This window comes from Catharus ustulatus, chromosome Z, assembly GCF_009819885.2.
Source record: "Catharus ustulatus isolate bCatUst1 chromosome Z, bCatUst1.pri.v2, whole genome shotgun sequence".
Taxonomy (NCBI): Eukaryota; Metazoa; Chordata; class Aves; order Passeriformes; family Turdidae; genus Catharus; species Catharus ustulatus.
Genome location: NC_046262.2, coordinates 24,175,237 through 24,202,023, shown reverse-complemented (window position 1 = coordinate 24,202,023; position 26,787 = coordinate 24,175,237). Strand labels below are relative to the sequence as shown.

At 40.6% G+C, this 26,787-nt stretch overlaps 1 protein-coding gene across 1 annotated transcript in view; it reads right to left on the bottom strand.

Annotated features, from left to right (window-relative positions):
* The window catches only part of LOC117010778, a 35,485-nt gene that overhangs the window by 3,330 nt on the left and 5,368 nt on the right, over positions 1 to 26,787 (bottom strand). Inside the window, exon 4 of the mRNA XM_033085729.1 lies at positions 13,110 to 13,221. Coding sequence (XP_032941620.1) covers positions 13,110 to 13,221 — 112 coding nt within the window. The remainder of the gene's footprint in view (positions 1 to 13,109; positions 13,222 to 26,787) is intronic.

The following is a 26,787-nucleotide window of genomic DNA, read 5'->3' as shown; positions in this document are numbered from 1 at the left end:
ATCCGTTGAAGCCAGGCAGGGCATTGTTCTTTATCTTTTCACAACCCATCCTTCCATCAGGGAGTCATTTTCTGCTAATGGCCCATTGAGTCCACTGTGTGACTGATAAAATTACTTCATCCCATTGGAAGTTGCTCCAGCCAGGGGGAAGAGCCCAACATTTCTTACCAAGATAAAAACAGAGGTTTTGGGACCCTAAGGGAGCCCCTTTCTCCACTGGACTCCAGAGGGAAAATTGGATTTCTCCACATCACCACTGGAGCCCTGGAGGGAAACTGCACCTTCTACAGGAGCACTGCTCCAACTGAGCCACATCTGTCACTGCAGGAGGATGCAGCCACCATGGAATGGGACTGCTACCAACAGGGTGTCAGGTTGTACTCTGACTTTGTCAGGGCTTGGAGTTTGTTTCTTTGTAGTACTGTATTTCTATTTTAATTTCCCTAGTAAAAAACTGTTTTTCCTAATTCCCATATCTTTGCCTGATTTCAAAATTATAATAATTTGGAGGGAGGGGGTTTACATTCTCCGTTTCAAAGAGAGCCTCCTGCCTTTCTTAGTAGACACCTGTCTTCCAAACTAGGACACTGACATGACTTAAATACCTCCAAAACACCAAGGCCTTGTAGAAAAGATTATTAATGCTAAGAGATTTGAGATTTCACCTTCCATGTTGTACAGGAGGACTTTAATAATAAGACAACTTACTGTTTTATAGAAAGGAAAATTAAAAACTGCACTCTGCGTATGATGGGTAGCACCACCTATTGATATTCTTTCATATGAGGTACTCAAGTGCATAGGGGTTTCCTCAGAACTGGCTGTTTTTAATCAACATAAATTTAGGCAGCATGATCAATGGTATCACTCCTCTCTGACGGCTGTCTTAGACAAACCTGGATCCCAGACAACCAGGCTCTCCCTGGTCTGTACTTTAACACCTACTTCATGCAGAAAATCAAGTCACTTCAATCTATGTGTATTTATGGAGGCCCTCATAATTTCAGGAGTTGCAGAACTTCAGTCACAAGAAATCAGCTCTTAGATGTCAAATGGCATGAATCCTCAAGGATTAGTACTGGAGAAATAAGGAAATAAATATCATCATAAGTGAAAAAAAAAGACAATAAAAGCACTGTAAGAAGAAAAATAAAAGATAAGGCAACTGGAAATTTTGCAAATGAGTTAAAAAAAAGCAGGATTAGAAATAGGTGAGTAACTAGAATATCTGCTGTAAGAAACAAGGAAAGCATTTATCAATTAGCAAGGTTGTAGACTGGAGAATGACATGAAATGGAAAGCGTCCTAAGAATAAAGAAAGAAATCAAGCCCCTAGCAAATAAAATGTACTAAAAGTCTTTGAAAACGGAGTGTTTTGAAATGTTGACTTTGATAATAAATTGTATGTCCAGTATTTAGACACCCTGTCATCAATCACTGCAGGCAACATCATCAAATCTCACAATTAATGATAAAAATCCTTGGGGAAAAGTATGAGTGATAGCATTAGTGCAGACTCTGGTGTCTGCGAATAAACCAGTTTTCTTCACCTTTTTCACTTGGCATCACCACTGTCATTTTTTAGGGAAGTGATGTAAAAGAAGTCATGATACCACAACACCACATGGTGCAAGAGCATTGTGCTAGACTTAGAAAGAAAACCACAAGCCCTGAACTGATAGGTTAGCCAGCACTCAAGAGATGACTTAAAAACTCTTCAGCACCACAAAAACTGCTAAAGAATTGTTGTCTGCAGGGAAAGGAAGTAATCAAGGATTCCTACTGCAAAAATACCTCTTCAAAGACAGAGGGATAGAGGACATGAATCAACATTAAATCCAGGGTGAATGTTCAGAAAAAATAATGTAGTGAATTTCCCAGAGGGAAGCTGAATTTCCCACCTTAAAAATCTCAAATCCACTGAGATTTGACAATGAAAACTCTTTTACTTAAAACCATGCAATAATTTTTCAGCTGAAATTTTTGGTTTTTTCCATCTATACCAGGTATGAAAGAAATATATGAATTATAATGCAGAGATTTAATAGAGAGTGCAGAGTCTTTGTTGTTAAGACAACAAAGTCTTAACAACAGTGTTACTCAGGAGAGAAGATGGCAATATTCTGGAGGTACTTAGAAAAAATCTGTCCCTAGAGAAGTGACTCCAGGCATTTGAAAGAATTAGTCAACTGAAAAATGCTTGTCACGAGTTTTTTGGCAATGGAAAAGGGAATATTTCTACAGAACCTACCAACACAGAGCAATCACAGATCACAGAATATTTCGTGTTGAAAGGGAACCACAAGGATCACAAAGTCCAACTCTCTAACTGGGATCAAATCCTGGTGTTATTTCCTCTGTGCTCTAACAAACTGATATAATCTCAACCAAGAGCCTTGTAAAATAGGACTTGATACAGGAATAGATACAGACTTGTTCAAGTTGTACGGGATTTTTAAGGGTGAAAAAACCACTTAGAAATTAAGGGTTATTTTCAATAAGTAAGGTGCATTAGAAATCTTTTATTCAAGTTGTTTTGATGACACTAAGTTGGGAGGAGCTGTTTACTCCCTTGAAGGCAGAGAAGCCCTGCAGAGAGACCTCGACAAGTGAGAGGGACGGACAATCACCAACCATGTGAAGCTTAACAAGGGCAAGTAACAGATTCTGCACCTGGGATGGGACAATGCTGGACGTATGGACAGACTGGGGAATGAGAGGCTGGAAAGCAGTGTCATGGAAAGTGTGGCAAGTTGAACATGGGTCAACAGAGCCCTGGCAGCCAGGAGGGCTCCCTGTGTCCTGGTGGGCATCAGGGACAGCATCACCAGCTGGGCAGGGGAGAGGATTGTCCTGCTCTGCTCTGCACTGGGACAGCCTCATCTTGAGCGCTGGCAGCAGCTCTGGGTGCCACAATAGCCTAATGTAAGGCTACAGAGGGTCAGAGGAGGGCCATGAGGATGGTGAAGGGCCTTGAGGGGAAGCTGTATGAGGAACAGCTGAGGTCACTTGGTCTGTTCAGCCTGGAGGACACTGAAGGGAGACCTCACTGAAGTCTACATCCTCTCCTTGTGAGGGTAGGGGAGGGGCAGGCACTGATCTCTTCTCTGTGGTGACAGTGACAGGACCTGGGGGAATGGACTGAATTTGTGTCAGGGGAGCTTTAGGTTGGGTTGCAGGAAAAGATCCTTTAGCCAGAGGGTGGCCGGGTACTGGAATAGGCTCTCCAGCACCAAGCCCAACGGAGCTCAAGAAGTATTTGGACAATGCTCTCAAGCACGTGGTGTAATTCACAGAGGTGCCCTGTGCAGGGCCAGGACATGGACTTTGATTCTTGTGGCTTCCTTCCAACTCAGGATATTTTATGATTCTCCAATTCCATTGATTTCTGTCTTTGGAAGTAAAATGTCAGAAGAATAGTTTTAACTTAGAAAGACTGAAAACAGTGAGATATTACAATGATTTCTTGCTTTGTGAAATGACTATATATTCCCAGAATTGGATTATTTCTTCATAAAGCAGTAACAAAAAAATCATAGATTTATTTGCGGTAATGTGCCTGAAATATTGTGCCCTGTAATAATGAACAATAATTTTTTTAAGCTGAAGTTTTCCTGCTAAAATTATGTTGATTTTTATCTTTCACAACTGACAATAAAAATAAGCACTCAAAGCAAGACACGTTTGGTCTTTCTGAAGGCAGCCTAAGCAACTTCTAAACATTTTAAAACATTTCTAAATATCTGCTCTGCTACTTTGAGTATGTGAAATCATGCCCTGCTTTGTCTCTGGTGAAGTTTCAATCAACGGTCAGGGAGGAGTGTCACAAAAGCTGAATAGTAAGGAAAGAAGATTTGCAGAACATATTAAGTGCTTGACTGTATAACTTCCTTCCCACTTAATGTCTGCTCCTGCAAATTTAAAATACATCTCCTGTGCCATCACACCGCACTGGCTTCACAAGTAGATTTTATGTATCTGCAGGGACTACATTATTTTTTGCACTTAGGATACAAAAAGCTCTACACTCCATTATCATTCGCTGGAATATATGTAGTACCAATTATGTTAAAGAGACCAAGCTAATTTTTAATGACTCTAAGAAATTTCACTTTATGAAATCCACACTTCTTAGGACCTCAAAGCTGTACTTACTCAGTTCTAAACACAGCTAAATTATACTTCAAGGAAGTGATTCATTATAGTCATTTTTATTCAGAGACTCATTACTTATGGTATTTGAGTAACTTTCTTGTAGATAAATTGACACAGTTTTCAATTTTTCCCCCCGCTTTGCTTCTTATCTTTAAAGATCAGCAACAACTAATCATAGCAACTATGGATTTTGTACGCACATCATTTCCTATTAAAGGAAATGCAGTGTATTACACGTGAGTCACTACAAAATGAAAAGTTTTCATTATCTGTTCTTTTGAATAAAATTGATATTCATGGTACCGTGCTGCTGCAAATTACCATCAAACCATCAATTACAGTGTTGACTAATAGTTTTTTTTATAACTTTGCCCCTCAACAGAAAAGCCAGCAGATTTATAACCAGAATTTGCCTTCAAACTATACACTGGTGCTCAGTGTCCTCAGTGTCCCTTGTTAGGACTCACACAGCATTTTGAATACCCCCCCTTCAGGTCAAGCACATGATGCTTGTTTCCTGAAGGGCACATTTCCCATGGACGTCCATCCCACCACTTGGCACCCACTGTGCCCTGGCAGCCAGGAGGGCCCCCTGTGCCCTGGGGTGCATCAGGGACAGCATCACCAGCCAGGCAGGGGAGGGGATTGTCCTGTTCTGCTCTACACTGGGGCAGCCTCACCTCGAGTGCTGGGGCAGCTCTGGGTGCCACAGTGTAAGACAGACATAAAACTACTGCAGAGCATCCAGAGGAGGGAAAGAGAGAAAGAAGAGAAGAAGAAACATGGAGAAGGGAAAGGGCCTAGAGGAGAAGCCATATGAGGAATGCCTCATTGCTTCTGCCAGGAGCTCACATGCCCTAAAACTGGAGGAAGAGCATCTTCTGAACTTCAAGCTCACAGGCACAGCACCCCAGCTGTCCACCTTTGCCCTGGTGCCATCGCTGGCTCTCATTTGTTGAATGAGGATAATCTTGGCTCTTCCACAGGATTTCTCCTACCCTGGGATGCTTCCTACTACTGGTGGTGAGGAGGTGTTTGGGGAGGGGTCTTTTTTGTGGAGGAGAGCAGCAGAAGTTGCTCTATCATTCAGTCTGACCATCATCGGGACCCACTGACCACTGCACGTACCTTGGAGGTGTGCAGATAAAGGCAGGCACTAGCATGCATTTAAATAAAACATTGTATAAAGCTCAGTTATTAAAATAATATGAGGCAATAGTAGAGAGGATGACTGAGTATGACTGAGTTGTCACACAACATCAAAAAAAAAATTACAGAATTATCATAACAGCAGATGATAAAAAATCATAATAATTTGTCTGAAGAACAATCACTGTCTTGGGAAAACTTAGCTGTAATTAACTGACAGATACCCTCAGATATGTACAGCAGAGAGAATGGACAGAACTCGAAGAAGCTGGATGGTGATGATTTCTTCTGTTTACACCTCAGAAGTTCAATTACAGTGATGGAGGTATTTGCTGAGAGTCTCAGCGGATCCTACTGGCTTCCCCCAGTCAAAAACCCCTTCTGGTGGTGAGAAGCCACGCAAGGTGCATGGCTTAGCAGGAGCTGGACACATGCAGCTCCATGACCTGTAGCTGTCACCTACTGCAACCCAAATCCGGCGTCTCCTCATATCAGAACTATCTTCATGTGAAGTTTGCAGGTCCCAAAAGGCCCTTCAATATGGAGCTGAGTGTATAGGGATACAGTGAAAACCTAACCTCTCTGGAAAGATTTCACAAATTTTGGGATCAGAAGTCTCTATTTAGAAGGGGAAAATTCTCCTCTGAAGAGTTCTTTGCGCTCAAGGACTACAGCAAGCAGACAGGACAACAAACAGGTTCAAAGCACTTTGTTCTCTTTTCTGTGAGGATACAAGACATTGGAAAATTAACAATATCTCTAAGTAGTTGTTGGTCTCATTCCTGCTCAAATTCGGGTATTGTACTAAACTGAGCATTAAACTGGGCACCCTTTGAATGAGGTCCAAACACAGACCCAGGTTTTTGCTCCTCTTAAAAATATTTTGGTTTGAAAATTTGGCCAGTTTTTAACGCAAATGAGATTGATAAGACATTTTTCTACCATACTTGAATTTGAGTTATATTAAATCCTCCTTCAGTCCTGCCAGGTACAAAATCAATTGGAAGCCAAAAATGAAGTATCCCAAATGAAGTAACCAAACATGTTCTCTAACTGTTTAATCAGTCAAGCTCCAACCTCACATTTGGGAATGTTGGACAGTTTCTTATTGTGCTAAAAATCCTTTGTCTTCATGCTGCTGCAAGCTCCAAGACTGAGCTGAAGCTCTGAGAAGAAGCAATATTACTAGTGTAACTGGTGAAAAAAGACTCCGGTTAAAGTACACTTTAAGTTCCTTTAACTTAAAGGGTTTCTTTAAGTAGAGGAGATGACAAAAATATAAAAGACCCTCTTAGAAGCAGGAAGAATTGCATCCTCAAAATAAGAGGCAGAAAATAAGTAAATCTGTAAAGCTTCACAGAGCCATTCCTGCATGATAAAGTCCATTCTTAATGCAGCTGACACCCACATTTATCATCTCATTACATCCAAACATGTAGCTATTTTTGGAAGGAGATTGGTTTTGTTTGATCCATTTGTCACTACAGCTATATCAGCCCTACCTGCCCAAATACAGTATTTTTCATGTTAGAAATAGATTCTTCACAAAACATGGAAATTGCTCAGTGTGTACTATCATAATCTGGTTTGATTGAACACAGATAATGGGGATTACAAAAATAAGAAACCTGCTCATTCTCAGCCCATCTGAGCTGTCAATCTCTACAGGCAATGAATGGTGCAATTTTGTGGGGAGATGAGGATAGAGTGGTAATGGTGTTCAGAAGATCTAATCTAAAATGAAGAATGAACTAGTCTGAATCCTGGGGGACTCATCCCAATGGTTGTGGTTTGCTCTTATCCAAAACCAGCTTAATTGAGGAGTATGATCCATCAGAGTGTGCTCCCATCTCTTGGCTGATTTGTTCTTGCCATCTCATTAAGGAAAAGTGGAGCAGGAGGAAGAAGTTCTGGCAAGTGTGTATTTGCATACTTTACAGAGGACACATCAAAGTCAAGTAGATTTTGGAGTCTGCATTGCATCAAATGGAAAAGGAAAATCATTTGGAAAAGGCCAAGCTGGTTCATCATAACCCGGGGGTATGATTAGGAGACACCATCATTGACAGGCCATCAGTTTTGTCAGCAACTTCAAAACAACTGTCACAAAAACTGGAGCACAGCTTAACTCTGAATAATAAGATCACAGAAATAGATCCCACCTATGCTCATGTTTCTTGTGGAATTGATTAATTGCCATGCATAATTATTGATTACTAGTGGGTTAACTACTAATTCCCGTAGAGCTTACTATTACTACAATTTACTGCTATTTCACATATTGGGATCTGGTTTCTTTGGTGTTTTCTAATTTACAGAGGTGTAGTAGTGTAGTATGCAGTAAGCTTGCAGAACACAAAAGTGGAATAAAATCAAGTGTGCTCCAACGCCAGTGAGCTCACTGCAGTCTGCAGCCCCTCAGAGATGTTCTGTCTGGAGAGGACTCAACACAGCATCTGGGCACTTGCTCCATAATTGCACCAAGTTGTCAGGGCCTTAGCCAGTGAAAAGTGGAGTTCTCCATGGAGGGGGAGGGCATAACCTGGCTATTCAGCATTATATGGTCACTCCAATTGTATTCCAGGTCTAAAACACCCTCTCCATCACAAAGGAATTGCAAGAGTAGTGAATAAGCTAGGCACCCTGTCCAGCATCACATGTCCTACTGAACAGAACTGTCCTGCTGTTGTGAGATCAGCCATCACAGACTCTCAAAGCTGTGGGCAGGAATGCTGTGCTTAGAGAGGCAACTTGCTCAGCTTCACTGCAAAGGCAGGTGCAGCAGGCCAGAGGGGTTGGAGGGACTCTTGGAGCAAACCTGATGGCCATTTCTGTGGTGCCTCAACACTGACCTTCTAATGCAGGATGGAAATTGGATGCAGACAGCAATACTGTCATACTGTGTGCTGAGCAGAGGGGTTCCATCTGTCGGCATCGCTGGAGCAGTAACAGGGCTGGGAGGTCTGAGCTTGGCTCTGAGCCAAGACTCTCTCAAGATCTGTCTCACTGAATAATTGGAGTCATCCACAGTGTCAGGGCCCTCTCGCTGGTCAGCCGTGAAAAACAGTACCTGGGAAAAGCAGACATCCAAAAGGGATCAGGCAACTGGCTCTGATTATCAGGGGGCCCAGGACTGGCATCTGAGTTGCAGGCATCCCAGCTTCTCCGTATGTTCTCGATATAATACTTGATTAAGCCACAGAGATGCTTCAAATTCATGCAGCAATTGATAAGTCTTCGCACAGTTAGACATAAGGATTTATTTGTAATTTCTACTATACAAACAGTAATTTTCACTGCTTTAGGGAAAATTATTTGACTGAGATCTTTTGGAACATACTGTCTGGATACCCTACACGTGAGTATTAAAATCTTCAGAAAAGGGAGGGGAAATGCTGCCCAACCTGTGACTGGTATATCATCTACAGGAATGGAGGGTTAATAATTTTTCTGAAAAGATGAACTTAAATAAAGGGCATTGCTCATATGTAGAACAAGAGAACTTACGTAAATTCAAAGTGATGTTCTATTTTTGCCACTGTTAATTAAATGTTATCTTGCATGCTTCATGCTTACAAATCACTCCAGCTATTGTCAGATCTCAAGTAGCTTCCCTTCATTTCTTCTTCTTCAATGAAACCAATTTGAAAGTCTCTTTCAGTGATTTGCTTTAAATTGGAAAACACTCCCAAATGCAAGACTGAACAATATGGTCACTGATGTGCATTGATACTGATAGAGCATTATTTGTCAAGCCTGTGTTTATAAGTGAACATCTGACTGGAATCTGTAGCATGGTTTATTTTCACCCTTTTGCCTTTTTTAAGACTGAATAAGACTCAGAAGCTTTGAAGGTAAGTGAGCACCACAACTCTACCAGGGAGCACACAGACCCCAGACTATCCGAGGGGAGGTGCTAGGAGCCTAGACAGACACACCAGCAAATTAAGCCAACAGGTAAGTTGTGTTCATATCATCATCATCAACCCAGGGAGAAGGGAATACTTAGAGCTGTTTACTTCTTTAAAAATAAAAGAAGCCAGGAAAAGAGTAGGTTTTGTCTACTCTGCTGAGATGTCAGAGGATGCTAGTGAGTGAGGCTGGAGTCACATTACTCATTTCCTCCTCTTCCTTCCTTTTGGCTTCTCCAGTGTGTCTGACCTTTCTCTGTGCCACTTGCATGGAGAATCTGTCGCATCACTCCCTGCTTAGCTAGCAAGACAGTGCAGCTTAGCAAAGGACTCACTAAGCCACTGCAATTCAGGGCTAGGAGTGAGTAACTGAGGCTGGGAGAGGGTGGAAACACAATCTCTCCTTTCTGGCAGTGACAGGTTGCTGGAACAGCCTGAGACTTCCCAGTTTGTTGGGAACAACAGCTGGCTAAGGATCTGATATTGCTTTGGAGCACACTTTTGCTGTCCAGGGACAGCCCATTAGACAGAACGTTGCAAATAGATATATTAAAGGGGATGATTTCCCTTTGCAACCTTCAGAGCGTGCTCTGGGGCCTAGCCTCCCACCTGTTTTGTTTTCTTCAGTATTAATACTTAGGAAAAAGACTCAGAATCAACATCCCTCTCATCCTCTATGTATGCAAGCTGCAAATACCATAAGGCAAATGGGTCCCCTGAGAAATGGCATACTAAATTCTCTCCTGATGTTGCTTGCCTTTATCAAGAGCTATAAAGTGGCATGATCTTAGCTAAGCATTGGAAATACATCTCTTGTTCTAGATCATGCTGTTCCTGGCTTAATAGCACTCTGAAAAGGTTATCTGGCCTTTTAAAAGAAATTCATAGTAATGATGCTTTTTTTGCAGGACTGACATGGAGCATTTTTACGCTCAGTAACACATTGCTCAGTGATAATCCTCATTACAGAGACAGTAAAAAGCCACTTGGTCAGGTTTCACTAGAAATTCAAGCAGTCCTTTCCCTTGTCCTCTCCAAATTGTTCTGGTGCTCACATAGGTTCTGCTTTGCCTGTAGTGACCACTGTCACAGGAATAGAAATGCTCAGCTCCTCACGGACACACTCAGCACCCAGTGAAACCTTGCTCTGTCTGACTCAGCTGTGATTACTCACTCCTCTCTCTTAGGGGATTAGTCTCACCTTTGGTTTACCACAGAGTTTTCCCACTGCTACTTACATAAACCATTTTTTATGCCCACCAATATTTGTGTTTTCAACATTGTCTATTAAATAATGAAGAAGAAATTGACCTTTAACTGGGATCCTGGCAAGGGTCCAAAATCTCCCACCCTTCCTCCCTCCACACTGACTTAAAGAGAATGATTGCAGGGATACATAGTGAGATCATGTTTTAGCTGTAATGATATTAGATTTTTTCAGTCCATTTATTTTTACTGATACTTAAATAAAGTAGAAGGCGATAGTACTTTGTGTGTAGGAACTGGAGTGTAGTGGTACAGGACTTCAGTAGCAAAGATGCTTCAAGTAGATAACATAGAATTATTTAAGCCAGTTTGCATTCATCAAATGAGGTAATTGCAAGTTGAGAAACTCTATGGGTCAAAACTGTATGCTGAAATACAGCTGTTTTGGGGAGAGCAAAACACAGAGATGTAATTTCCCCTTTTTTTTGGCAGTTCACTTAAGTTCATAAAGCAGAAGGATATGTTAGTGGAACAGCATAGATTTTTTTATCCCAGACGCTGATTCTTGAGATTCACTGAAAATATTTTTGTAATTTAACCAGATAGTGCCAGCAACCAAAAAGGACTGGTGAACCATTAGTCTGGGCAAGTGTTGACCTGCTACCAGCCTCTGTTTTGTATCAGAGCTCTTCCGTATAAAACCTGGGCATGTTTCAGAGAGCAGTTTCTTCCAGGCAGCATGAACCAGCCTGCATGTGACTAGCTTACTCTACCAAAAATCAGGCACCATTAGGACACAAGGGACAAGAGTTGTAAAACGACATTATGGTTGCAAGTCAAACTAGCATTTCTGATATTAAAACAAGACAACAACCTGTGGCTAGAAGATGTCATCCAACTTGGGTCAATAAAAGATGCTACCTCCATGCTGCTGTTCCCCTTATACCAGCCTTGCTGAGAATGCTGCAGAAGCTGATGTCACATGTTGGTGCATGTATTCAAATGTGCTGAGGGGTACCAGGTATGCTCTGGAGAGGTCACTGAGCCCCCAAGACCTCGAGACCTTATGGCCTGATGCCACACTGGGGTAGCCTCAGTGACCATATCAAACTATCCAGGGCTGGGCACTGTGTTCAGCAAGATGCTGCCAGCTCCTGTGGACACAGTGTGTCCTCAGTGGGGTGGGAGATCTGGGTATCCTCTCTCATCTCAGATCTTTTTTCTTTATTGCATTAGGTGACTTTCTTCTTCTGAGCATGCCCTAGTCTGTATCTTTTGCCAGTGAGCTGAGCCTTTGACCCAGAAAACCATAAGATGGGTGACCTTAAAAGTTAAGTATGACACTGTGACACCAGAGAAAGTCACAAAAACAGGTTTAAATGTTTTACAACTGAATTTTGCTTGCAATGAAGCTAAGAATAAGAGATGCCAGAAACGGACCTGGGGCTTCTGTCTTTGCTGTTGTTTCCTTTCCTGGTCTCTGCATGTTTGTCTTGTGTAAGGCTTCACAGTCAAAAGGATGCATCCCCTGCTCCCCTCATCTTTCCTCTAGAGATAGTTTCTTAATAAATCTCTCAACTTATGAATAAATATTAAAGTTGATTAAATGAAAACTATTCTTGACATTTCAGGTGCCTTTTACTGCATTGGCAGAATAGGAATGGGAATGAAAAGTGGTTTGTGTGTTTTGTAAGAAAGCTGTTCATTAGCAGACTTGTTTTCAAATTACAAAGCTAGTTGAGATCTCTATTCCATCCTCTTAATCTTATTTAACTTTCAAAGGATGAGAGCAGGCTTTTTATCTTACTGAAAAACTTTATTCTCTCTTATCAATTACATGGCAAAGACCAGGTCTGACAAGAAAAAAGAGAGCCAACAGCAGCATCAGCATTCTGAGCTCCTGAATGCAATTACTACTAGTCCTTTATGACTAGAGCTATGACCAAAGTGTTCTTTTATAGTTGTGAATATGTTTTTACTCCAAGGAGCAAGAAAATTTCAGATTAGTATCTAAACACTCAATTTTTTTTTCTGAGTGCTTATGAGTCATGGAAATAACTGTTGTTTGTTTTCTCATTTGGGGTGAATGAGCTCCAAGACTGTACAATGAGCAGGATAAACAATTAAGAACATTTAAAACTCATGTTTACTTCTAACCACCCCTCAGTGCATTTCTTAACAAATGCGGTTGAAAAGCACATTCGTGACATTTTGATTTTTAAAAGAAACAAATACTTTTTGTGCTCTGGAGAAGGAAGGGGGTTGGTATTCAGTGCATCTGAGCTGCTACTTCAAATTTCTGAAAGATATGTCATGTCCAATTAGTTTTAATTTTTTTTTCAATTTAAGATACTTTACTGCAAAAGTGGTTGTTCATGATATTTCAGTGCCCATTTAATGTATTAATTATTTGAGTCAGAGGTGAAGTTAAAATGTCAACATGATTTAGGTTTCAACTAAAACATTTTCAATTAGATATTAGTATAACATCATTGTAAAAGTCCCATTTTAAGCCACTGAATCAATAATAAAGTAATAGAAATCACCATTATAATAGTTCTAGAGCAGACCAAGAAAAGAAATTGAAGACAAGTAAGCCATATTTTTAGAAAACGAAATTTTAGCCATGACCTTGATAATAGGGATAGGAAAACAGCCATTTTATCCTCTTTCTGACCAACACCTCACCTTCCTGAGTTGCAAACCAAATTTTGCATGTTGCAAGAAGCCTGCGGTGATGGAGAGGCTTTTCCAGAACCACACTTCCCTGGGTAAGATAACTTTTGGGACCTGCTGCCTCCTGTGAAGGAAAAAGATCTTAATATTAGTTACATTTTCAGCCTAAATCAAATTGGCTCAATAAACAGACAGTCAAGGTTGAAGAAATTAGAGATGGTATTTGGAGGCAGCTGCTTCAAGCTGAGAATAGCTGCTCTTCCCAGCTTCTTCCCAGCCTTCCCAGGTGCATGGGAGTTCTCTGGCTACCCCTGGCAAGCGAGGCAGGCCCCTGGCTCCAGTCCCATCACAACTAGCATGGTACCCCAAGATGAGAGCCACTGCACCTGCACCAGCCTCCCACTTGCCTGTGGCTGTAAACACAAATCCCCTCCTGGGGGGCACAGGCATATGCTGGGACCTCTAGTAACCCCTGGCTCTGGTAACTGGTCCAGCCACCTATCTGGGCTTCTGCCTGGCTGCATCATAGCAGAAGCAGCTGTTAGGAAAGCATTTTGAAATCCATCTTTTCTGCTGGGGAAAGGCTTGACTGAGTGTGTGACCTGGGATGGGGTGCTGGAGATCTCACCTGTCACTTCCCACCACCCAGTGACACAGGGGCAACACTGTACAGCAGAACAGGAAAATGAGGCAGAATAACAGCAAACTTCTTTTTCCCCCTAGCTATTGCCAGAAAATGTTGGACAGACTCAGACTGGAGGTTCACAGTGTTATGGTAATATGTGACTGCATGCTGAAGTTGGAAATGCTTATTGGCATTGCAGAAGAGGTGCCTTTGGAGGTTATGACTCAACCAGAAAGTCCTTCCAAATTTCAAATTAATCACTTGGCTGTAGGTATGACAAAGCCCATAGATTCCAGCTGATGTCTTTGGATTCTCTGAAGAATCAAGAACAGATGAGGACTGAAATGAAATAAAACCCTGCAAGTATAATATAAATGCACTTCTCCAATGTTGTCTCTTGAATTTGCTCAAATGTTAATGAGATTAAATGTTTGTGAGTTCGTAGTGTTTGGGTTTTTATATATCTGCTGTTTTTCTCAGGTAGTAAGACAAAAAAACCCTAAATCAGACCAGTATTTACTGATATTCACATATAACCAGTCATCAAGGTATCCTTGAAGTTTGATCAATTCAGTTTTAGTTCCCTAAAGAGCTGAACACAAGCAATTGTGTAGAGACAGCATATACAGCACCAAACCTTTCCCCATGGGAAATCATGGGAAGTGTTTTGGTAAGATATATGTACGTATCCCTTGAAAAGATGATTCAAAAGAAAAATGCATATTCCAAATAGTAATTATTCTCTTGATGAACTGTTCCTGAAGCCTTTTGTTATTAGGCAACTAAAGAAAAAACAAACACCCTCAGTTCCATAAAAAAGTCCAGAGGAAAAGCTCCAAAAATTGTATTTTTGTCAAGTATTTAGCTAAGGCTGTAACTTTACTTAATTAAATGCATCACAACCGTTATACAGCAGAAGACATTATTAATTTATTTATTTATTGCCTTTTGAATCCTTTGGGTTTAACAATTTGTACCTTAAGGAGAAAGATAATCTAGAATGTACAGAACCTGGTCAGTCAAAATCCAAATAAAAAGGCCTAGAGCTCCCATCAGGAATGCAGAGCTTTTCTCTCATTTCCTTTTTTTTAGCCATCACACCAGCTTTTCCCAAGAGCTACTGAATACATCTTCCATTTTTGCTCATTTATGGCAGAGCTTTACCATTCCACAGAAGAAATTGGAAGACTACTACATATGTGCATCAACTAGTCTAGAAATCAAGCCTGTTTTTTTCCAGGTTTCGATAGAACCTTGCAAAGAAATTTTTAAATTCCACATTTTAGAAAAATATCCTGTATTTCTTAGGATGTAGCTGTTACTTTAATATTGATTCCCAAAAGAAATACATTTTTCTATAGCATAATGACATTTTTTCACAGTACTGCTTCCCAATTCCTTGCACGTATTTTCTGCAGTGCGACCTGCTCTGCTTGCTGGGTGATAGCTTTGTGATGGCATTGGTGAAGCAGATAAGGGGAGGAGGGAGAAATGAGTCTCTACAATTTACAGGTTTTAAAAATGATTAGTTTATTTCTCTTATCATACACTTTATGTATGGGGCTTCTTCTAGAAACAACTATCTGAGTCACCAGAGTGAAATTTCAGTGTGAATCCTCTGTGATTTATATTCCCTTTTTTAGCCCACTGCATGGAATAATACAGATTGTTTTCACTTTGAATAGTCATTCAGAACCACAGAATCATTGAATTGTTTAAGTTGGAAAAGACCCTTAAGATCATGAAATTCAACCATTGGCCTAGCACTGCCAAGTCTGCCATTAAACCACCAAGTGCCACCTCTACATGTCTTTTAAGCACTTCCGGAGATGGTGACTCCACCACTTCCCTGGAAAGCCTGTTTCTATACTTTACAATTCTTTCCAAGAAAAACATTTTTCTAATATCCAGTTAAACTTCCCCTGGTGCAACTTGAGGCCGATATCTCTCATCCTAGTGCTTGTTACTCGGGAGAAGAAGCCACCACCCACCTGACTACAACCTTCCTTCAGGTAGTTAAAGAGAGTGATAAAGTGTCCCATGAGCCTCCTCTTCTCCAGGCTAAACAACCTTTTATATTTACTAATTATATTTTCTATACTTAGGAGCTGGATTTTATGTAACGATTTCAATTATGACTACTTGCTGTCTCAGGTGTGCATAAAAATGTATATTTTTTATTTATCACTAACAATTAAAGACAAAATTTATTTATCACTAACAATTTACTCCTACTAGAGAAATACTATCCCTCCATTTTTCTGTTTTTGAATGCAATTCCACTAGATTAATTGTTTCAGCAACTGTTCCCTTTTCCTGGATGCTGTTTCTACATTTCATACCTTTAGGCAATGATGACAAACATAGTCTTCTTTTGCACTGTGACAAACCTACAACATTTCTTCATGCTAGCCTGCACCATGATGCAGCAAAGTTATGTAAAAGCCACCAACACATATCAGCTCAGGCTGGGTTGCCAAAATGGATTTTGGGGCCCTGTAGATAGATATTAAAAGTAATGGGACCATTTAAAGACATTCCTCATAAGAACAAAGACAACAGGATTGCCTGTTAATGTTACTGTGCAAAAGAATGGCAACAATAGCCCTGAATGTCTGTGGCCTGCAGAGTGCCAATTGTTTCACAGAAATTTTCTTGCTATAACTGTTTTTTTCCTGTGCTAAGTTATTCAACATACGCTTTTGTCTTGCCCAGACAATATTTTAATTAATCCTTAGCAGATGGATAAGAACTGGAGTTTTGTCTCTGAAAAACTTTGAGAGCTCCCTGACATCTAGTGAAGGATAATGATTAAGACTCATGAGCTTCTTGAAATACTTTTTCACATAGGTCTGAGTCATGCTTTCAGCCCAAGATGAGAGCTTGCTTGGTAAATAGAATCTGAAGAATAGGCAAAAGAAGTTGTGTGACTGCTTTCTCCTAACTTCCAGCATTGGTAACTTCCAGCATTAACACAATTTATTTGCAAGCATCTGGGAGCCAAGTGTTTGAAGGCGTCTTTGAAGCAGGAGGGTAGAGCACCCAGGCTGCTTCAGGGTGGAGCTCATTCTCCACTCATTCTCCATTTTGGTCAAAGAGTGACTCCTGCACAGACAGGAAGGAGTGATCATGATTTGGAAATGTTTCTGCTGGTATTTCATTAAAGATATGTAATTCACGGATTAATAAATTGAAGTATCTCTCCAAAGTGCTTAAAAGAGTAAGATCATCTGTTTAAGATCTTTCCAAGGAAAATTAATGACGTACTGAAATAGGGCAGCAAATTTATACAACCTTGTAATCAATTGACAAGCTGGACTGTATCAACAACAGACATCTTTCATCATACACAAAAATAAAGGAAGTCTGTCTTTGAGAACATAAAAAAGATATATGTGAAAGAGTTGGCAAGCCAATTGAAACAGACCTTTAACTAGCGTGCAACTCAGAAATATAATTCTGCTGTGTATAAAAAAATATTTCTTGAGACATTTCTACTATAGTGACAGCTATCTGGTGCATTTTTGTAAATGTTTTTTAATGCAGAAATTGAATGTTACTCTGTGAGATCCTGTTTAATGCTGAAGAAAGGTGCTCATGCAAGAATCAAAACTAAGAATGAACTGAACCAATTTAATAAGGTATGAATAAGTACAGAGGCATTTCAAGGTCAATTTTCTGGTATTTTGCTAATATATTGTAGCAGAACTTTCCTTCTACCACAGAAGAGCTTATGTGTTTTGTCTATCAGCTGGTGCAGTAACTCAGGGTATTTTCACCCTCACATGAATCTGCTAATCGGTGAGAACCCAGGCAGGACAGTTCTTCGGTAGTGAGTTACCTCTGGTGCCACGGAGGTGGCCCGCCCAGCTGACAATAAACATCTTGCCTTGAGAGCAAATGGAAGGGAGGTAAGCCTTGCATTTCTGACTGACAGACACTTCACTTTACAAACTGTAAAAGCTACACAAAACTTTCACAAAGCAGAAGTCTTCTGCACATTCCCTAGAAATGTGTAGGGACTTCTCCTCTAAATGAGGACACCTCTCTTGAATTTCTTTCCTGGAAACTGAGTGAAAGGAAAGATGTGTGCTCCATCATAAATTCAGTGGTAAGTTACATTGATTTCCTAAATCTATGCTATTTCCTCCCTAGCTGTAATATAGGTACTGCTATCATGAGCTGTGTATATATAAAGTAGTAGTTCTTTTATTTATCCTGTGTAGTAAAGAGTCTGTTAAAACCTTTTGTCTGTTAATCTTGTGTCCATTCAACACATAATTCATTTCATAATAGATCTATTGGCTATCCTCAAGAACTTGAACAAGAGCAATTTGGGGTGCAGGTTGCCTCGAATAAAACTACTGCTAGAAATCTGAGTCTAAGCTCTCACTTCATTCCTAACATACATATATATATATATATATATAAAACACATATTTGCATTATTTAGCACAAACTTGGGAGACTCTCATAGACTCATAGAACTATTAGGTTTGGAAAAGACGTCCAAGATCATCAAGTCCAACTACCTTTCTGTATGTGCTCCTCAGATTGTGCAGGGGGAAAGAATATGAGAGCAAGGATCAAAACTCTTGCAGAGGCTGATGTACAATTGATGTAACATGACAAATGCTGGTTTTGACCTCACTGCTGACTCTGTTCTGGGCAGGAATTCACTCCAAGGACTTCTGAAGGTCCTTAATGACTTGAATTATCCTTTAATCCCATAATCAGACACAGACTATATGGATATTATTGCTGAAAAGTGGAGATCACCACATTTTCTTGAAATCAGTCACCACAATTAACTTCATTCAATTCACAAAATTCACTTCATTTATGATTTTTGATCTCTATGTTTAGTGTGGAATTCCACTTCTGAATAAGAAGGATGACTCCAGAGATGGCTATCTCAAAAGACAGCGTCTTTAAATTGCTAGAGTTGGAGTCAGGTTTGCATTCAGATGCAGCATAGCCTGTTGGTACCTGTCATGGCTTGACGGAAGTTTTACCACATCCTAGAGCTTTAGGCATGTGACTGCTTTTTAAAGATTATTTTAAGAAATCAAGACACCTCTGTCTGGAACTCTCTTTGTACAGTATCCTAATTTAACTTGCAATTAAAGTATGCAGCTGAGGATTTAACTGGAATCATTAGGTACAGTGGTGGCCTGCCTGTCACCCACAGCCTTGAACTCACTTGTGATGGGAAGGAAGCCTCCCCTGCTGATCTTTGATTCAAATAGACACAGCACAACTCATTTCCTTTGGTCTTCCTAAGAGAAGGCAGTTCCCAGCCTGAGCAGCTGGGATTGGCTTTAAGCCCAAAAAAGGCTGAATGGATGGATTTAGGGACAGAGTCATAAAATGACTAATCGAAGCAGCAGTGCCTAACCCTCTCAATAGTCACATACTGTGCTGACATTTTCAGGCAGGTCAGCTCCAGGTGGCCCAGTTACTCAGTGGCATTCAAATCAAATCTTACAATGTGGCCCTATTAGGTCCAATCATTAATACCCATTTCCACCAATGCTAAAACACTTAGACGAGGCTCCAGGCGACTCTGCAAGATCTCAAGACGAGAACCAGTAATGAATATACAACCTGCTGAGTAATGAGGCCATTTCTGGGTAGAGATGAATGTTTACTTGGGAGTAATCTTATGGTTCACTTCACCTGAAAACCTTCTCAGAAAAATGCAGATGCTGCCATAATGGATTCTGAGGGGAAACATCACCTAAAGAACCCTCCAAGGCTCTAAATTTTAAAAATTTTTATTTCAAAGGATTTCACAGAGCAATCAATGAGGGGAAAGACACTTACGTGATGAGATTTTCCAGGATGAAGCATCTTATTAGCATAGTTATTTTTTGGCTAAAGGGAAGAATATGGGTCATTACCATGACCCATCACCACAGCAACAGAAAAGGTGAGTTACAGGCACTGATAACATCACCACAGAGTAGTGAACACTGAAGTTTTGCACCTTCTTGTAGCTAAGATGGATTTCAAGTTGCCCTGACTTTTTATTTGGAAAAAAACCCAAATAGTCTGGAGCTCAAATCTTACGTAAAGAGGACAAATGTTTTCAGTAAACTTGGTGCATACAGAACAGTTTGCACTGGCTCGAGTGGGTTCGCATGAAGTGTGCAATCACTGCTTATATCCTACACAGGTAGAGCACGCCTCCTCCCAGCTTGAGACACCTTCGCTCAGTACTGATGTGTTCTTCCACATCTCCTTGTGTTGGGCTTCTGCCAATCTTCTGCATCTGTGGGGTATTTCAGGGAAACTGTTCCTTCTCATTTCTTGAGACCTGGAAAAACTTTATGCACCAAAGGCCACTGATCATACAAATAGGAACTTCCTTTTCCCTCCAAATCCTGCCCCAGCCTTCTCTTTTCCTCTTTCAGTCAGTCACTAGCCAGGTTTTCTGGCTATGATAGCAAACACAAGCCTGACTATCAAATTACTCACCCTGTAGTAAGCTCATTAGAACTGCTGCAATTCCACTTGTGCTCACAGGCCAGGGGCTGGGGCTCAACCAGAGGGGCGATATAAGCTTGTATCACCTTGGAAAACCATGCTGTCAACAGCATGTGCTTGCACTGCAGTCAACCAGCACCTAATAGGATCAAAAAATTTTTCTGAACAGACTAGAACAACCATATTTTCAACCACTGTAGTCAGGTATCTGTGAGTTATCTTAAGAAACACCATATACTTACATACTAAAGAAATTTCTATTTCATTTATAGGAGAACTCTGAATGCCAATCCTTTGTTAAGATCACCACCTTTATATATCAATTCTGCGTAGAGATAAGCTAATGAAATAAGATCCATATTTGTAACTTCATACTTCATATGTTGTTTTGAAGAGAAGTATGCAAAACTTTTCACAATGTGTTTAAGCTAGTAGGCAAATGCAGAAGACAGACACACAGTCTGTCACATGTCTTTAATACTTTAGCATGGACTTTCTAATCTGGTTAGGGAGGCAACTGAAGGGATATCACAGCTGTTCCTTGTGTGTGCAAGATGCTTTGTAAGACCTGCCTCTGAAGCTTTATCTGTGCCCTACAGTGTGTCTTACATTAGCGATTTATAGAGTGGTTGCTAGTAAGCAGGTTTATTTACAAAGCACAGTGTCTGTTACCAGTTCTAGGAGTGGTTCAGCTGTGGTCCTGTGATACCTGCCCAAGTCAAATTACATTTCAGTGCATAGATCAGATCCAAATACATTAAAGGCAGCATCAAGAGCTAGCTCTACCTTAAATCTGTCACTAAAGGATTTGAATTCTTGCTGCAGGTAATGTATTGGTTTTCCTTGAGTAAAGACCTGGAATGCATGCAGAGAAGAATATGCTAATTATTTAAAGCAAGTTAGTCCCTGGTTTGTCTGCAACGTTTTGAGATTAAAAAGTTAGGGAGAACAGAATTCCTGTTCTGTCTGTAAAAAGCGGGGTTAGTCACAGACGATGGATGAAGCAGAGTAATAGATATTTCCTGAGTCCAAACACAAAACCATGCTGTGCTCAGGTCAGATCTGCAATTCTTCATGGCCACCAGACCCTGCACATCACTCTAATCATATGATCTTGCAGCTGTAAGGAGCAATATCCTTTTCTCTGAGTGACAGAACATCTCAGCAGCCCAAACGAGTATTTTGATGCTCCCCCACTAAAAATTTTGTTAGAAATCCCTGAAAAAAAATCTCCTTAATTTCAAATTTTGACCACAACGTCTCAAGAAAACTAATCGCAAGAAGGTAGAGTCACAAGAGTCTTGAAAAGTCCTCTCACATACATTCAGTACTTGTACAGAACTATGTGAGAGCAGGGAAGTAGTAGTAGGCTTGGTTGTGCAACTCAGAAGCTGAGGAGAACCTTGGGGGACTGAATAGTGATACACCACAGCTGCATTGCTATTAACAAATTCAAGCACACATGGGGACAGTCCTGAGCACAATTCCCCAGGACAGCGCACTCGTACATCACACTGGCCGTACCTGTGGCCCCACTGCTCCTGCAAAGGAAGGAAGGACCCTACCAGCCGCCCTTGTCCTGCAGTGGTGGGCAGCTGGCAGAGGAGCCAGTGCTTCTTGGCTCTGGCTACAGCCAAGGTGAGAGCATGAGGAGCACAGAACCACCAAGGACAAGCTTTTCCCTTCCCCATTCAATTTCTGCATACACCAGAAGCACTCACAGAACTGTGCAGCTGAGGGCTGGGGCCATGCAGGATGCAGCCACTGCTGCAGCTGAGGTCATTACCTGCTGTGTCAGTTCTCCACTCCTGTGAGAGGGACTGACTTTCATTGCAGTTTTTTGCTCACCAAATCCGTGCTTGAGGGCCCAGATTCCCAGCTGCTGCTGGTGGCTTTTGAGCAAGCCAGCTCCTGGCCCCAGGTATGAGCCCTGAGCCTTCCAGGGATCTTTTCTATTAGCTGTTACCATCCGTAGTCAGGCCTAGCAGTCCAGCTCCCCAGCTCCTTTACATAACTTCATAGGGTACCAGAAAGACTGGAGAGAGAGAAAGGAGCCAGAGTGGTCAGGGGGAAACTTCACCATTCCATGGAACAAAGTGGTCTAAGATGCTTGATTATAAGGAAGAATGTTCGTGTTGTGAAATTCTCCAGTTTTCTCTGAAGAAAAACCTTGTTGGACAAGGATGAGTGTTATCAAAGTCACAGACCTTTGTCACTGGCAGCCATCCAGCCCCACCAAGACTTTCAAAGGCTTGAGAATATATTTATCTCTCGGTACATTGTAGCTGTTGAAATATGTTCCTAATTATTGTCCAGTTTCACATCAAAATCACCCAGTATTTTTACCTCTCTGTCCCTCATGGCTACCTTGGCAAAAGATTGATTATTTGCTATTAAAGTATCTTGAGAAATCTAGCTAGCACAGAGCTGATTTTTTTTCCCCATCTCATCTCAAAAGCTATTAGTATGTTCCTCAGGGTAGAGGTGACTAGTTTATTATAATGTAGGAATAAAATTCTCTCCTTAACCCTCTCATTCTGCAGAGGAAAAATATAGATGTTTGCACCAGAGTTATGATGCTGGAACTGATTACTGACCAAGAAATCATTTTAACAGAGGTACGACAGTGAATAACATTACACTGTAATACTACAGTATTCCTGACATGAGTAGCTGGGTTCTGAACATCATCGTGGGCATAAATAGTGACTTCTGGAAGTGCTTGTGCTCCATCTGCAGTGAAAAAGAGGACTGCTAAAAGACTCAGCACAGGCAACACTAGCAGCAAGGAAGAGGAGAGAAAGAGAAGGGAAAAAAAGCTAGTAGCCTCCTATATAATCTAGGTTTTCATTCAGTTTTGTTACTATTTCAAAGTTGGTTTGTCATCACTAACTCAGTAGCTGGATCAGGTATTAAAAATTGTAGTAACAGTGAGAACTGTGGTTTTTTGTTGGCCTCACTTGTAGACAATCTCATACTCTTCAAAAACTGGGCAGGCAAACTGGTGCTCTGCAGTGAGAACAAGAGTGAGTTTTCATGTACAATAATTTCACAATTATAAGCCGCACTGATTATAAGCCACACTTCCGGGTGCCAGCAACTTTTCTTTCTTTGTCCATATATAAGCCGCACCTGATTATAAGCCGCACTTCAGGTTCGGACCAAAATTTTAGTCAAAATAATGCAGCTTATAATCGTGAAATTAGTGTAATTAAAAACAAGAGGTCGCTATTATGCTCTGCAGCTGATGTGGAATCTTGACAGAATTTTGTGGTCATTTGTGTATTTGCAGGTGTAAATCTCAACAGAAATTCAAGGGAATAATACAGTGGCAAACAAACAGTACAGGCTAGTCAGTATCAAGGAAATTCTAGCAAAGGAATTTATTGTATTTGTGTTGGCAAAAAAATAGCCAGAAAAGTAGCCATTGCCACCAGGGGAACAACATTCTCCAACATGTTTCTCTACACACTCACCCTGAGGTGCCGATTGAAAAAAAAAGGACCTGGTAAACCCAAAGGTTTCAAAGCAGTTGATTTGTAAGAAGAATCTCCATGTGGAAAGAAACCATTTTAATAGCTTCTGTATGATAAAAAGCCATACAAATTGAGGATTGCTTTGAGACCATGGACTTGGTGGAATTTTTACTGTTCACCTTCCTGTTTACAAAACACAGGTGCATTCCTCCTTACTTGCTGCACTTTTCTAACGCACAGCAAGAAAAAAACCTTTTCAGAGCTCTGCTCATACTAAAAAACCACAGATTTTTGTGATTTACTGATGTAAATCACCAGCTAAGCAGAGTGATGAGAAAAGAAAGACACCACAAGTTTCAGCATCATGCAGAGGGAACCCTCTGAAACACATGGTACATCTCCCTACCCTCGCTTGTCAGCAGTGTTTTTGGAGTTGAGCGGAACAAAGTAGAGCATGTCCCTTTGAGAGCACAACCTTCCTAGTCATGCACTATGTTTTCTTCGCAGTAAATATTACTCCTGATCTGTTTTAGGACTTGATGGAATATACAGAAAATGATATAAATATTTCTGATGAGGATTATGTGGGGGGAATAAGGTAAGCCCCTTTAAGTCACTCTATTTGAGTGATTCAAAAAACCCTGACTGCACTTTTCATGACAAAAGCTCTAAACCCTCTTCGATTCTCATGTGTGCATATGACATGAAAACACAAGTTAAATGCAGATACAAATTCTGACAGTATATTCACAAACACCTTTTCAGAGTTTACACTGAAAGAACTGTTTCACATGGCAAACTGAAAATACTACAGCTGGAATGTTCTCTTTCAGGATAAATGGGCCCCCAGAATGAGAAACCACAGAACAATCACAGGGGTATAATTGGGAACAGGATATCATGTTGAACATTGCTTATCTGACACAACTTTTGTTCCATTCCATAGGGATGGAAGCTGTTCTGGATGTGAGGAATGAATCAGACTCAAGAGGCTGCTGAGAATGAAAAAAGCTAAAAACTCCACAATCTTAGATGTTACTTTATCATAGAACAGAAAAATGGTAATTTTTGCAGAAAAAAATATGTATTAGATATTTAAGATACTATATAAGAAAATATACTAGATAAAAAGAAGACGTATTGCCTATGTCAACACACAGACATGTAAAAATTAAAAATTTGGCTTCATATCAAAACCACAGATAGCCTGGACATTGAGTTGCATTTGGTTCTAAATTAATTATCTAATAATTAATGTTAAAATTTTACTTTTTTGGTTTTTTAATGAGATTAAATTCCATTTGGCTCCAATTCAGATAGTAAAGCCATTGAGATAACTTTAACTCATCAGGCTTCCAGCAGAATGTCAGGTAATTCATATGGCAAATGTATTAAAACATGTCATACCTGATTTGTTCTTAATTAGAGCCTCAACGTTGCAATATGAATAGTTACATCCATCTGTCCATGACTATAAATGTCTACAGTGGTTTTGGGATCACTCGTCCAGCTACTTTTTAACAGATAATACACCTTTAGAATTTCTCATGAAATATGAGTCAGCTGAAGACACCTTCCTATTTAATTAACCCAGTGATGAGCTTGCTTCCTTTGCTTCCTATGTTCCCTCACAAAACTATCTCTTTTGCTTTTCGTTTTTCCCACCGTTATCCAGATAGAAAAGTACTGCATTTGCAAGAAAATTCCCTTTAAAGAGAGCTTTTTAATTGTCAGCAATTTGCCTAAATGTTTCCAATTCATACCTGCATATCATCCAGTATTTCTGTGTTCCTTTTGATCCTTTACTAAAACCAGGACCTAAAAATGATGCAAACTGTAGCATGATGAGAGGAAGTGGGAATACTGCAACTTCCACAAATATGTGCAATAAGTATTGTACCGTTATTAGTAGCAATTACTAATATTTAAGAATTGCTGATCAAACAAGTGTAAAATTCATATGCTCTTACTGTGTGATCAGCCAAGGAGAGGCGAGCACACTTTCTGCCCTGCTATCACATGATTAAAAAAAACCAAACGGGCACTTTTCTTGGTCTTAGCCCTCTGCTTTTTATTGACCTCTGTGACTGTTTCTCTTTCTGTAACAAGCACAGCCATCTTTGATTCTGAGTCGCGCTACAGGCAGAGAAAGGCCCTGTAGGCAGTGTGCAGGCAAACCACACAATTCTTTGTCATTGCCTGGCATTATTAGCCTAGGATTTGCCAGAGGCCAGGGTGGAGAAGAAGAGAAATGTCAGCAGGGGTGGTGCAGAAATGTAGACTGAGCGGATGGAGTGGGTTTGCACATGGTACTTGCAAAGAGCACTGCGGGAAGGCATGCTCCTTAGGTGAGAGCACGACAGGCGTTGGACACCACACCACCACACCCCAAAGAAAATCAAAAATATCTCTCCTGCTGCTGCACTGACAAAGAGGCATGCATGACACAAGCTAACAAATCCACTGTGACTGTCATGGCAGTGGGATCCTTCTGCAATGGGGATATGTAGAGGAAATTATGGCTGAACAAGGGCATAATATCCTCATTGAGACTAAAATGCACAACCCTGTATATGGCTGGGAGAATGGCGACATTGAGCTATCCCTGAATGAAACATATGAGAAGATTCAGTAAAGTGACAAACAGTGAGTGGATGGGAAAGAGCCAGAAAGTTACAACAGTGAGTGGGAAGGCACATTAATGTAGCAAATAAACAAATAGAAAGTGTAGCAAAGTAGCAAACAGGTAAAATGGACATGACTACAGTAATTTCATGACTATAAGGCGCACCCCTTTGACTAAAACTTTCCCTCAAACCCAGAAGTGTGCCTTATAGTCCGGTGGGCCTTATATGATCTACAAAGTTGCAACTTTTGACTCCCCAGGGGAGTGCCTTATAGTCCGGTGCGCCTTATGGTCATGAAATTACTGTAACTCGGCTGCTAGACTGCTTCAGCCAAGGGGTGAGGAAGGTGCTGTAAAAGCACGTGAAACCAACCAATAAGTAACAAGTCAAATGTGGATAGTGCCTAATCAATTGTAAGCTTGCTAGATTTGCGTGATCATTGTAACAAACCATATAAAAATGGATGCTTTAAT